This window comes from Gymnoscopelus microlampas (assembly GCF_963454915.1).
Source record: "Gymnoscopelus microlampas genome assembly, chromosome: 20".
Taxonomy (NCBI): domain Eukaryota; kingdom Metazoa; phylum Chordata; class Actinopteri; order Myctophiformes; family Myctophidae; genus Gymnoscopelus; species Gymnoscopelus microlampas.
Window position 1 is genome coordinate 2,632,039 of NC_139957.1, and position 15,071 is coordinate 2,647,109.

General features: G+C 39.4%; 1 protein-coding gene across 1 annotated transcript in view; it reads right to left on the reverse strand.

Annotated features, from left to right (window-relative positions):
• Positions 1-14,301, reverse strand: part of LOC311036415 (NACHT, LRR and PYD domains-containing protein 3-like) — a 48,203-nt gene extending 33,902 nt beyond the window's left edge. The window contains exons 1-5 of the mRNA XM_084045103.1: positions 14,213-14,301; positions 8,744-9,052; positions 5,779-6,066; positions 3,881-3,970; positions 1,945-2,034 (exon numbers count right to left, since the gene is read on the reverse strand). Coding sequence (XP_083901229.1) covers positions 1,945-2,034; positions 3,881-3,970; positions 5,779-6,066; positions 8,744-9,052; positions 14,213-14,291 — 856 coding nt within the window. The 5' untranslated portion in view covers positions 14,292-14,301. The remainder of the gene's footprint in view (positions 1-1,944; positions 2,035-3,880; positions 3,971-5,778; positions 6,067-8,743; positions 9,053-14,212) is intronic.
• Between the last annotated feature and the right edge of the window lie 770 nt (positions 14,302-15,071).

A 15,071-nucleotide genomic window follows, 5' to 3' on the forward strand; every position in this document is an offset into this window, starting at 1 on the left:
TTGTCAATATTAATTTGTTAGGATGGAGCTCCTGTTTCCACCAGAATGTAGGAGAGCTCAAGAGCTCCTGTTAGGAGTAGTTCCCAGCAGATGTGTGCACATTCTGAGGAAGGACAGATGTGTTGCATGGGAAAACGTATTAACTTATATTAACACAAACTTATTAAAATATATCGTTTGGATAGAAATTGAATATGTGTTGTGATTAACCTAGGATGACAGGATAATTCATGTTTCTTGTAGTCACCTAACTTGTTGACACAATAGTAACCATGCTATTCTATTTCATAGTAAATATTCATAGTACTGTTAAACTGAAGGCCAGTTATGTCTGCTTCCCACATCTCTGCTATGACAATGCAGCACCAGGAATGATCATACGCACATAAATGCATGCACATACGTAAACACACACACTATTCAATCAGTCTGGCTAGAATGTGAATAAAGTATATTATTACAGCAGAACTGCACATCCTCTTACTATGAAGAGGGAAAGGAAATTCTTTAGATCACCTTTTTAAAATTCCACAAAAATATTATAGATCTTATTTCTTATTAGGTAAGTATTATTTTTCCTCTACAAAGCCACTGTGACATACCTGGGGTCTGATAATACACAATACAAGTTAATTCATTTCCCCACCAGCCAACTTTATGTATCCTAAAAGACAAGTTGGGAATGATGTACGACAGGAATGATGAAAATAGGAGGTTGTTTAAAAGGGGGTCTGTTCGGGGCTAATCTCACAAACTGCTGGACTGATCCGTGTCATGTTTCTTATGCCTGCTGCCAGTAGGGCAAGGAAGTACCTTCCGCATTTTCCCTGTTTTTAGAACTTAAGTTATGTGAGCGTGCGGACTAGCCAACACCAACTCAGGACTCCTGAATCGCTGCAATGGGGGTTGAATTGTGCTGCAATTTTACCCAAATATAGAGATGATTGATGTCATAGTACTGATGTCATACTCTGGCCACATTAAATTGTAGCCATGGCGTTATTTAGACCCTATCTTGTTTAGTCCATGTCAAACTTTCAGTGTGATTCCTACAAATGTTTCTGAGATGCTTGATGAATACAGGCCTTGGATGTGATTCATTTCCTTAACCAACAGTTCTGACATTGAGACATGAATAAATACAAATATACAGCTGCCAACCAGTTCAGATTATAATTCAGATTATAAGTATATAATTTGATGTGGAAGTTGAAATCACAAACCTAAACAACCACTGCAGGTATCCATTAAAAAGAGGATCACTCTGCTCACAGGCTGTGAGGCATCGCTGCTTTGTTGAAATATGTAACACTGTGATTACTAACACCACCAAGTATTCTCATTTTATAGCAACTCTCTGCCATTATCATGCAAAATACAGCATCAGAGCAAGCCAGCCTCGGTTGCTAAACTAGACTGACAGGCCCCCTCCCAAGCCCTCCAGGGCAACAACCCATGTGGGCAGAAGCTCCTTGAGGTGTCATCTTGGACACCTCTCAGATATGCTATTCTAAATGGCCATATAAGGATATGTGCTAAAGATAAATCACACCACAGGAAAGATTAGGCTTGACAGCTTGTTGCGGGTTCGACTCCCAATCCTGACGACCTTTGCTGTGTGTCACCCCCCCCCCATCTCTCGCCCCATTTCTACATCTCAGCCTACTTCCTATCAATAACGGCAGAAAAAGCCCCCAAAAATATCTTTAAAAAATGAAAGATTATGCTGACTGGTTAAGTTAAGAACGTCCATGTATGAAATCAGCTGTGACCTACTCTTCATGGACATGACAACAGGAGCCAGGCACAAGTCATCCCTATTATTACTATTATTATTTTCATAATGACTATACTATTTTAGAATTATTATTATATATTTGTTGGATGTTTGACTTCAGAAGTCACATCACAAACTGATCAAATAAAGCTCTCAAACTCACTCACCTTCAAGAACAAACACGGACCCATGGTGAGACAACACACCAAGACCCAGCATCATCCTCACAGACTCGGGCAACTTTTCCTTTATATAATCTGAGATGAATTGCAAACAGTGATAACAAAATTACATAACATGACAGTGATATGTGATTTCAACTGTTGGCTTGATCAGGCGCACTCACACACACAAAAAAACCCGATCTCGATAGTAAATCGTGATAAAATTAGCGTTGATAGGATGATAAACGTTGGGCATTAATACTTGATTTAAGTGAACTATTAGGAGATTGTTGACAAAACGTTATACGACTTCCATTATATCTAGTGGTTTGGTTTCTGGTCAGTGCAAACCAAGACGGGAAACAGCTACGTTTTCTGCACTGACGACCATCCTGAATGAAAATGAAAGGTTACCAAGTTCCCAACCCAGCGCCGACCACACATAAATGTGGTTCTAACGTTAGGGACAGTGCGTTATTTATGAAAGGTTGGTATAGTTAAAAACGGGGGGGTCATCAAAAAATGTTTTGAGCAATGGGGGGGGCATATTTTTATTTATTTTGGCCTACTGGATAAATAATGCACAGTCCCTTAGTCCAACATGTGCCAGCGATGTTTTACCAAAACAACAAACAGTCACGTTGTCTTTTGCGTCTATTGCTGCATAATATTACGGAAAGTGATAGAAAAGGACATAATGTTTATAACAGAAGATGATGTGGAACTGATTAAGGTACAAACTCAAACGGCGCTATCTATGAAGAATAACCGGCAGAGTTAAGTTTGGAAACCGGCAGAGTTAAGTTTACATAATGTATTGTATTTTCTACTATTTAATAGCATTAAGTCTATATTCTATAGATTAATTCACTCAACCTTTTTAATAAAAAAAACTCCCAGTTTGATATGTTTCAAGCCACAGACCCCCATTTGATATAATGATTCAAGACAGGAAAATCATTTACATCTCCCAAAGTTCCTTACTGGTCTGTGTCTATTTTCCATTAGGTACAGGAGGACTCGGCTATGGAACAGAGATCTCATCACAGTCTACTTCACTTAATCATTTTAAATACAGGCTTAGAACCCATTATTAATCAAATATATAGTATTCCACTCACACCTACAAACACTTGCACAATGCACATACACACTTTTCTAGACATTTCTCTTCTTTCGTTCATACCGTGTATCCATGTTGTATTTATGTTGCCAAATAATTTATGTTTGCTTTTTTTCTGATTACTTTCCCATCTCTATGTTATCTTTATAAGCCCCTATGGTTTCTAAATCTCACCTGCACAACCCAGTATTATGCTGTTGTTGCTTAATTTGTTGTTATTGTTTTTAAATGTGCAAATAAAAAACATAAATAACCCAGTCTAGGCTACACTGTAAAATCCTCAGTCTTCATTTAACTCTAAGTGAGTTTAATTAAGACTGGGTCCAAATGGACCATTTGGTCCCATTTGTACACACTGGATTTTACAATGTATATTGGGGTCCCAGGACCCCTCATTTTGAGAAGCAGTGGTTTAACTAATGAACCCTCTGGTGTCTTCAGGCTTTAGTAATTATCCGGATACTCTTCAAGCTGGCAGCATCATACAAATATATATCAAGATAAATATTGATTATCGATCAATATGGAAAGAATGTATTGTGATGATGTTTGCCGTATCACCCAGCCCTAACACACACACACACACACACACACACACACACACACACACACACACACACACACACACACACACACACACACACACACACACACACACACACACACACTAAAATAAGGCAGTACAATGTGTGATAAACTAAAGCTTAAATGTGACGTTTGCTGGTGAAATTGCATGTACTGTATGTAACTATTGAGCAGTAACTCTGTAAGCATGTTGTATGTTATGTGTAACTTAAAATCAATAGAGAAACGTACCACGGAATATCACACCCAGTACCACCGTTAGGAGTGTAGGGACGAAAACAACAATAATACCTCCAGTAATCCGCCTCTCGACTGTATTTCCTTAAAAGAGGGAAAGAAAAAAAAATATATTAACCCATAGATGCCAAGGAGTAGGGGGGATTTGGGGGGCAACTAATATTTTCCACTTTAATATCTGTCCGTCCGTCTGTCCGTCCGGCCATCCAGCCATCGTAACTACATACACATATCTATAGAGTGCATGACATTTAACCGTGTGATTAGGAGAATTGTACTTAATACAGCAATGAACTACAGTAGTGTTGTTATTGATGCTCTCCTTTCAGTCACTTTATTCTGTATATGCAAGGACCAGAATAGAAATAACTAAGCTCTCCGCATCGTGGTTGCGGGATTTAACCCAAATTGGGCGGGAACCCCTATTTGTAACTATACCTTTCAGGACGGGAACCCCTTTTGGGGTTCTTGTTGCTATGTACAGTATATAGCAGCATACATTTGTTGTAATTTTTGAATGAATACTTTTTTTTTTTTCAGAAAACCTAGGTCAGGATTTAGAAGGCGTTTTTAGAATGTAATTTTTTAAACAAGAAAAGTTATAGTCAAAATTTGCTGTCTGTGGCTGTGTTGAAAACTTTTATAAACACTGCCTCTCATCTCTCACTTTGATGCACTACAAACCATCGCACTTGATTAGATAAACCAACCGAAATTTGAGGGTTCTGGATCTTGAGTTATTCTGGATCACAACTGCACCATTCAAGGCTGAGTCAACATGCTGTTTCCACTCTCTCTTTCTTTCGTTTCTCTTTTTTTTTTTTTTTATTCTCCCTTCACTTCCTTTTCTTTTTTCTTCTTTTCTTAACGTTTTCTTTTTCCTTTTCCCTCTTCTTCTTTTTTAGTTTTAAGGGGTGGGTAGGTGGGTGGGAAGGTAGGGAGGGGGTATTTGGGAAACGGTAAAAAAAAACAAAAAAAAACGGTAAACGTATTTATGAGATGTTATGTATTATATATTCATATATAGTCATGCGATGTATCACTGCAAAACAGTGGAATACATTTTAAATATAAAAAAAAGAAATAAGCTCTCATTTCAATATTTATTGTCCTTTGAAAAATACTGTATGTTTATGCATATGAATGTTGTCTTCTTTTCTTTTTTGGTCAATCAATAAATGTCTATATCAATTAAAATGTTTGTATTTTGTAATTATTTTAAACACTTTCTTGGCACTGTACAATTGTGGCTGCTTACTGACGACAGGGTAAATACATGTACTTTCTGTGAACTGAGCCTGCATTTTAACACATTCTGATTAAATATCTTTGTCAAAATATAAAATGTATGTCATGAGTATACACAAAAAAAATTGACACAGCAAAGGTCATCAAAATGTTTCTTAATTCGTTTTTTTTAACTTTATTTAGATTTTTCTATGTAGGGAATGCTTTGTCCCTATAGAATCAGTGTCTTCCTATTTTTCATTTTAATATTTCCAATGTTTTATTACAGTGTAGACAGACAGTGAAAAGGTAGAGATGGGAACAGACTCAAACTCAGGTCCTTGTGATAAATATGGAGCATTTGGTCAGTTAAGTTTTCTAACTCAGTGGTTCTCAACGTTTTTTCGGCTAATGTAAGAAAAAGTTCCTATCACACAAAGATTTGGCGGCCCCCTGCCGTATTCTAGGGGTCCCGTACCCCCTGTTGAAGACCCCAGCCTGCAGTAAAGGAACCATCAGCATAGAAAGTGGTTGTAATGTTATCTCAGAACAGCAGAGGTCTACTCTCACCTATAGTGTCTACATGAGCAGTTTTTGTGATGTGGGCACCTTGATACTGTAATGCAGTAATTACATTTCTACACATTGTGAAGTAAACTACATACCTTTAAACGGGTTGTCACAGGGATCACTCTGATTCGCACTGAATGGGTTCTTCATTTCACAAAATAATGTTTCAGCCTTCTTCCCTTCCTCATCGTTGGTGATAATCAACTGTGCAGAGTGCTGTCCAGAGTCAGACACCATCCATTCCCCTTCATCTTTCTTCCAGCGATAGGTGACCGGACCTGAATCTGTAATGTCTCCTTCACAGACCAGTGAGCAGTTGGTAGATGGAGATGAACGAGGTGAACAACGTGACGTGACAACCACTGATGGCCTCGAGACATTCTCTGTTGGGAAAAAGAATGAACACAGCTCAGAAACTTGATACAAACATCTTTCACCAGGAAGCGCTGTTCTCTTTGAAAAACGTCTTATCTGACTGAGAAGATTCTATATACTGTATGTCTTCAACTGAGTTTTTGTTGCATTTGACTGATTGGATTATTCACCATAATCTATTACGGACAAAATCTATAGCCTTGTAGATTAGGGTCCCTATGGATTGTTGCTTTTTGTCAAACTATGCTCGTCTCTGTTTAGGTTTAGAGGGAAAGGATCTTAAATCCTAATAAAGTGTGTTTATAATTGTATTACTTGGTACAACTGTTTGATTGGTGATTAATCATAATATTAAAATTATTAATATTTGACTGTCATGAGACTCGGCTGTTGGCCTTATTTGAACTCCATTAACCCTGGCATCCCTATTTTGGGCAAATTGTCTCAATTGTCTTTTCGTTCAAATTAAAAACAAAAAAACAAAAAAAAATGTGGTTCTCATAACATGTTCATGTCAAGGACAGTAGGACCCCCAAATGTATATGTATTAGGCTACAGACCTCCATCTGAAAAGATTTTGTGTCAGGGACCCCCTTTAGAGACCATGTTTGTACATTTCAAATTATCCCAAATATTTTGCTCCCACTTTTATGTACAACTAGTCCACAGTTATCTTCTAGAGGAGAGTAATGAGATACCTGCTGGTACAGTACATATTGTATCCAACTAAACTTGACACAACTCTGTCTATCCCTTAGCATCCCCCCCACCACCCATTGCAAATGGCCATTAAGCATTGGCCATTTAGACTGATGAAGCTGATTTGTCCATTTCCCCAAATATAAGCTTCTACACACATGCGGGTATTTCGGGGCGTGGCTGAATCCGCCTTGCTTTTATCGGGTGAAACAACACAGCTTTCACCATTGGAATTGCATTACGGAACGCAATGCAATTCAACATTTAGTGGGTTTATTTTGTCATAGTGCAACATATGGTGAAGTATTGTGGTGCAGGTCATTGTAACAATCAATCTTGTGAATAATTTAAACGGGACCGCCAAATATTCGAAACTTTCCGCGATTCTGCCAATAATCATATTCTTTGAGACACACGTCCAGGTTTTTGCCGGGTCAAACAAGAGAATCACGTGACGTTGATCCCCTTCCCCTATTCGCTCATACTAGGACATGACGTATGTGTAGGCAGAGGAATTATTGTTATGGGCAATTCTGCACATACTGTAGTTGGGGCACGAGCATCCCTGTGCATGGACTAGTGACGTATTCTCTTTGTCACAATATGCTGCAAACCAAAATGTCTACTGCTTCTTTAAGACAACAAATCACAGACTACAGAGGGATTTTGATCAAAACTGTGACACCATTTAGTATACTCAAGTAGAATGTTTGAACAACTGTCTTCTCCTGGTGCAGTGTCTACGGGTCAGCCCGTATAACTTTGTCCAACTCTCTGACCTCCAGTACCAACCAGCTCAGTGGCCTTGTGGTTAGAGTGTCCGCCCTGATAGTGGGAGGTCGGAGTTCAATATCTGGGCCGAGTCATACCAAAGACTATAAAAATGGTACCCAATGCTGCCCTGCTTTAGCCTGATTATCAGACTGAAGCTAGAAGCAGTCCACTCAGTGGAGTGGGCGGGGTCTATGGTCTGGAGCCAGGCTAGCCCTGCTTAGCACTCAGCTTCAAGGGTTGGATTGGGGGTAATGTGACATACTAGCACTGTCCATTGGGTGTACTTGTACATCAAGCTGCCTCAGGCTACATATTGTAAACAGGAGATAGGCTCCTGACCTGACCTGAAAAGATGTACTGTACGTAGATGTTCTTATGGAGTAAACTGGTAACAGTGTTTAAGACATGTTCACCAGTGGTTCCGATTGGTGTTGGGCTGGCCATAGCTGAATGGGTAGAGAGCCCGTCTGGGAAAGAGAAGGTACCAGGTTGATTCCCGGCCCTGACAATGTGTCGAGCTGTCCCTGAGCAAGACACATCCCTAACTGCTCCCCTACCTGCACTCACTTGAAAAGCACTCAGCTGGGCCAAGCTGGGATTAACTAGGTCTAATTTTTGTTATCATTATTATTATTATTACCTTTATTGTTATTATCCTTATTATTATTATTACCCTTGTTGTTATTATTATTATTATTATTATTATTATTATTATTATTATTATTATTATCATTATGGTACACAGTACAATAGTGTATAGCTTTTGTATTGTGTACCTATTTGTTGCCCTACATGCCAGCAGGCATAAAGGGTAACTACTTGCCCTTCTGATGATGTCTTTTATATAGGACATACTAGGGACACCAAGGGACCAATTCTCAGAGCAACACATCAAGGACTACCCTATAGATGTTCTTCCAAAAAAAAATATATGTTCTATATATACAATAATAAGGGCATATATGCCCTGATGAAGACTGACAGTCGAAACATGTTGACAGTTTAGCCATGGTAATAAACCCAGATGAAGGCTCCATTGCTGAAACTTTGGTTAGGGTTAGGGAGGGACTAAACCTAATCAGATCCTTGCAGTAACAATAACCATAACAATTAAAATGTAACCTTTCTCTTCTGATGACTAAAATGACAGATCTACATGAAAATAAATACGAAAATGAAAAACAGCCTTTACTGGACACAATTCATACTTACTGATAACGTCAATCTTTAATGTCTCACTCTTCAATTTGCCATCGAACACCATGAAGTAATGTCCGCTGTCTTCTGTGGTCATATCACTGATGGCGATGACTCCCGTTGCTTTATGCAGTTGTGTGCGGCCTTTAAATGTCCCGTAGACATTTTCAACAGATGAGCCTAAATTCCACTCTGCCACCTTCTCTACTTTCGATGATTTATACTTGCATAGGGTGACATTGATGGGTTGGTGTTTAGTGATGGGTTGGTGTTGTATGTCAATTGATAATGGAAGGCTTCCTTCGAATGGTATGTACTGTTGTTCTGTGGAGAAAATGATTTCAGTCCAGTTAGAGTCAAGTTTACTCCATCTCTCTCTCTTGCATATATGAATCACTAATTTAGATTATGATTAGGGATGGGATCATTTTTAAAATAGAAATCGTTAATGGGAATCGTTAATGAATCAAACCATTAAGAGGGAATCGATAAGGAACCGGAATCGTTAAAATCCAAAAGGATCCCAATCCTAATTATGATAGAAGTACGACATGTAACCATGACATTATCCGCGCTCGGGTGGCGCAGTCCCTGCCCACCACCACAGCGGTTGTGGGTTCGAATGCACCGTGGTGCATCCGGCTTTGTCGAGCGTCTATGCGAACACAGTCGGCCCGTGCTCGCAGAAGACAGTGCTACGGGAGGGTAACACGATACACTGGGGGTGCAGCCGATTGGCCCGTGGCGGGCACGCCCCCGGCGAGGATCGGCCGGGATTGCTTGGAGAGCCCGGCCGATACACTCGCCTCGCCAAATCGGCCCGGGGGAGGGGGGTGGGGACTTTACTCCCGATTGGGGAGCATTTACACACACGAGGAGGGGGGGGGGGGGGGGGGGGGGAAGTTACTCCCGATTGGGGGAGCAGATACACACACAGACTATCTCCACCCCCTCCCTCCCTGCTCTCTTTTTGTGAACGGCAGCCATCTTTCTTTCCATTCGGACGGAGAGGGACAGTTAATACCGTTTAATTCATTACAGACCCCCGCAATGGTCTCTTGGTGCTGTTCTGATGGCATTTGGCCTGGATTTTTGACATCTCTGTCACTCATTGCCTGACCCAGTGGGATCGATGCAGCTAGAGGACAGCACACACTGCAGCAGAGCTACAGGTAAACATCATATTAACAGGGGTTTACAGCATAGAGTTTACAGGCTGAGTGAGGCATGAATAACATGATCACTGATCACTCTTATGCTCCAATCAGACCCGATTTTATATTTCATATTATTCTAAATATATTTAGCTTATTTATTATGTAGCAGTCAAGGAAGAACCATGCTAACGATGCTAGCGCATTAGCATCATCTTAGAGGTTTACAGGCTGAGTGAGGCATGATTAACTTAATCACTGATCACTCTTATGCTCCAATCAGACCCTATAAGACCCGATTTTATATTTCATATTATTCTAAATATATTTAAAGGTAGGGTAAGTGATTTTCTTTGGTTAAAATAAGTGTTAAATAGCTCTATATTCTGATAGTACTCATTGCTATAGAGTGTCTTTATTAAACAGAAAATGCATTTTCGTTTCAATGTTCTGTTTAATTTCCAATTTTATCCAACCAGGACAGAGAACTCAATCAGGATACAGATTAAACAAGTGAAATTGGAAGTGATGACACTAAGAAATGAGCAGACAAAATTGGAACTGGAACACTATACAAATGAAACTTAAAAATGGGTACTTTCTCCTGATTGGCTGAGATTTTGACACCTACCGGAAAATTTATTTTCTGTTTATTAAAGAGCTGGAGAGACAGGGAGACATCTGTTACTGAAAAAAACACTCTTTGGCAATGATTACTATCAGAATATAGTGTTTTATATCCTACTATAATTCTATATTACTATTCTAGTAACCTCTGTGCGTTTGTAGTGGAGGTGAAGCTACCCGGTTCTCCTCACTGGCTGGACCAATTGCTCTGATTTTGCACACAGCCATTGACCATTACCATCTGAACTTAACTGTGAAGCCCGTTTTTCAATTTCATCAAATCTCAGGTTCTTATTAGCGTTTATGTGTCAAACAATGTCGCCATGGTTACGGGGCTGCCCAGCTATGGGATGAACTGCCTCCCGGGTTGCCAGATCATGTGCGCATATCCCCCCACGGATGCGTCGACCGGGTATGGTCTAGTATATTTAAACCTTTTAACAAAATACTTTTTGGTTTAACCAAAAAATATATAAATTACCCTAGCTTTAACTTGTGTATTATGTAGCAATACAAGGAAGGACCGTGCTAGCGCGTTATATCATCATAGAGGTTTACTACAGGCTGAGTGGGCATGAATAACATATTCACTGATCACTATATATGCTCATTAGATCCTGTGAAAGACTATATTTTATATTTATATTAAGACTTGTATGGCTACATTTGTTGTAAAATTTTATGTCATCTCCTTCATTGGCAACTTAGCTTCCCCTGTAATGTATTACACTAGGTCAGGGGTCTTCAACAGGGGGTCCTCAGAGTTACTACAGGGGGGCCGCCAATGTTTGTGTGTTAGGAACCTTTGTTTTTACATTAACCACTTGAATCCTAGAATTCCTTTTCTGTGGGGAACATTAGCCAAAAATAGCTAATCTACAAGCTCACATTGTGAGCTTGTAGATTAGCTATTTTTGGCAAAGAGGTTTGGTGTAGAGGGAAAAATAGCAGATCAAGTACAAGTTTTCTAAGTATTGATGGTTTAAGTGGTTAACTGTCTGAAAATACACATTAACATGAATCCAACACTGATTATAGTGCTGTCAAGTCCATGAAGCTATCTATGAAAAGGTATAATCTGCAACACAATTTTATACAATATGTAGTGGGGGTCCCTGCTTCATCTCTCTCCACACGTTTGATATTCAGTTCTTAATGTTTTCTGTTGATCTGGGAAGCTGCCAGCTTATATATTCTGATTTATTTATTTAATATTTGACAGAGCATGATAGGAGACTCATCAATTAATTATTGTCAACAAGGCATTTGTAAGGACCCCAAATGTAAAAAAAAAAAAGAAAAAAAGAATATGACATGTGTCATATTCAATCATGACCTAAGATGTATAAATGTGTAATTATATAGATCTACAGCTCGTAGGTGCTATTTTTTTAATTTTTAATATTAATATAAATATAATCTAATAATAAGTGACATATTGTGAGCTTGTAGATCTGCCATTTTTAAATTATAATAATAGTGGTCTAATGCATATCAAACTGGGAGTCCTTGAAATTAAACGTTTTGGGAACCACTGTGATAGGGGATACTGTGTGTTCATATTTGAGACAAATATTATATAGTTATTTATGCAAATATTCCAAAACTTTCACTTTATATTTCTTTTTAAATAGCCGATCTACAAGCTTGTAGATTGGCTTGTAATGTGTTTTTACACCGGCTATTCAGCCCTTTTTAAAATATTTTCTGTATTCACATGCAAGTAAGACATGGTGGTGTCACAAAGCAAACAAGCACTGGTAGTTAGTACTTCTAGCGTCTGCTGGATCCAGGGTGCAACTCCCTGCAGTGCTGTATACCCTGCTGACTCATGCTGAGTGTCTCTCACCACATGAAATGTTATTAATGAGTTAATGAGTTAACAAATTAACAATTTTACTGAAACTGTTGACAACTGTGTGTATTGGCTGTGTTCAGAATCAGCTCACCTGAAACCCACTTCTTATGTTTTCTTGTAAACGCACGTTTACACCTGTAGGCTACTACAACTTCACTGGAGATGCTGATGGATTTAGTTGTATTATAATATCTGAATGCACTCTTCACTCTTCATACATCAAGCGGATAGCTCTGTGATTACACCTTTAGCACATGGTTGCTTTAGTCTGCAACCACACTCACTGAATGGAGGGTTTACCCCTCCTCCTGCTCAGAGGTGGTTAAGGTCTAATATTGCTACAATTTTCTACAAAACCTGTATATCCAGTCTTGATTTTATCCTTCAAGAAGTTGAAGGATAAAATCAAGTCTGATAATGATGTACCATGCATGTTCACATCATGTATACTTTACATTACTTAAGACCATTTTTTCAAATATTGAATTTTTTAACATTTTGGACAAAATAGCCAATTTTACAACGAGGTGCCCAGATGTCCCTAGTGCCCACCTATCCTGTATCCATCCAATGTAATTATGGTTTAGTCACAAGCTTTTGTTGGTTAAATATTTATAAAACCCACAGACACACTCTACAAGCTCATCCCGCTTTGCATCCCAGCGCTTTGTGAGCTTGTAGATCGGCTATTTTTGGTACTTTAGTGTGACACTGTAGTATGAAGAAGTAGGACATTAATTTACAGAAAAAGGAATTCCCATCAGGGTCACCACAGCACATCATCTGGTTCTATTCTGTATGCATACAGCTAGACGCCATGGAGATTATTAGAACAATAATGTAAATAGTAAATAATAATGTACCATGCCTCACATCCTTACATGCAATTATCAGTTCATAATTACATTGCCTTTTTAAAACATATTAAGTTATAACTGATATAACAGCTCCTCCCTCCCCAACATGGAAAGCCTTCAGGTGGGCAGAATGGAGAATTGAGTTTAATACCCCTTTATTACTGCACTGTGGTGCCTAGTTCTTCAGGTCTTTAGATGTCATTTACAATGTAATAATGTAGGAGTTTAACTTGTTAAATTTGACTCTGGATCTAAACACTGCCTAACATGGAACTGGACACAGGAAAGCTAGCAGCAGTAGTTAAGAGAAACAACACTAACCAAACTAATACAAAAAGTAGTTCAAATGCAAAGGCAGGGGAACAATGCCTTGTGTTGTGGCGCGTTGCTTGTGAGCGCCTATTTTAATATTTTTAGTGTACAGCGAAAACAGGAGGGGGCCTAGTATAGACCTGGTCCTGGGGACTATAGTCAACAAAATATATATGGTTTTAGTGGGTAACCACTTCAACCCAATATACTTAGTTGACAGGGTCCCCAAGGAGTGCATTATTAACTTACAGTATGGATCTTCTATTCTGCTGAATGTTTGCCTAGGTCACATGGGGTCATTGGGGGAGACACCAAGCTAGATGACTCATATAATACCCAAGACCAATCAGCATTGGTCAGGGAGGGGCTACATGGGGGAATTGGGAATTGGCATCACAACAAGACTTCAGCCTAGACGTTCCACCAATAGCGTCCAGGAGGGATTACCCTCCTATACGCCTCATCCCCTGTCAGCAGGGAGTGTTGGGCGGGAGGAGTATGACGAAGGTTCTACGTCCTCCCGGTGGGAGCTCCTCCCTGGCAGGTGAGTTAGTAGGATACAACAGCAGTGACAACACAAAAATGTGTGTGGGGAGGAATTAATTGGAATGACGACTACATTCAGGAGAAAAAGGGGGTAAAACATAAATGATCCCTCACAAAAAGTCATACTTACTGATCACTTTAACCGTGTAAGTCTTCTGCAGTCGATTGTTTACATCCATAGAATATTCTCCACTGTCTTCTATGTTCATATTGTGGATGACCAACTTTCCAGTGTCTTTATTCAGTTCTGAACGGTTTCTATATGTCCCGAAGTAATCCACATCAGGACCAAAGCCCTTATCCCATTCTGCTACCTTATTGGGGCCATGTTTCCACAGGATGCCAGTGATGGGTTCAGTAACAGAGTTAGTATCTGGAAGCAATTCAAGGATTCCTTCCAGTTGTATGTATGTCACATCTTGTTGGGCTGTGTGGAGAACATTATTTCAGTCAAGATGAACAGTTAAAGCAGTCGGTAATGAGATTTTGAATAGGATGAAGAGTTAACAGACTAAACATGACTCTACTCACCCTCTACGCAACATGGTCCAGCGGGGCAAAGGTAGGATTCTGCAAAGGAAAAGAACAACAGCCAAGTTTAGCAAGTCTTTTGTTCAGCGGTTAGGCCTAGTTCAACGAGAGGGACAGCACTAAACATGGTATTGTAGTCAGACCTATTCACAAGTTTCCTAGGGAGCTTACTGAGGAAAAGGGGGTGTGTAAATTACGGGCATCACTTCCTGTTGTCAGTCATTCAATTCATTCGAGGGATTCGTGTCAGTCAACAATAATGTGGGAACACAACCTGACAGAAATCCGTAAGTGTCTGCCTACTTACCCTACAAAATCTCCCTCCACACTCTCCCTCCTGATTCAAATAAATGATCAATGCTTATTATGAAGCGCTGAAGTCTCTTAAGAAACACAATTTAATCCCCATGCACACATCTCAACTACCTTAAAGAATATAAGAGTAGAGACCTTTTGGG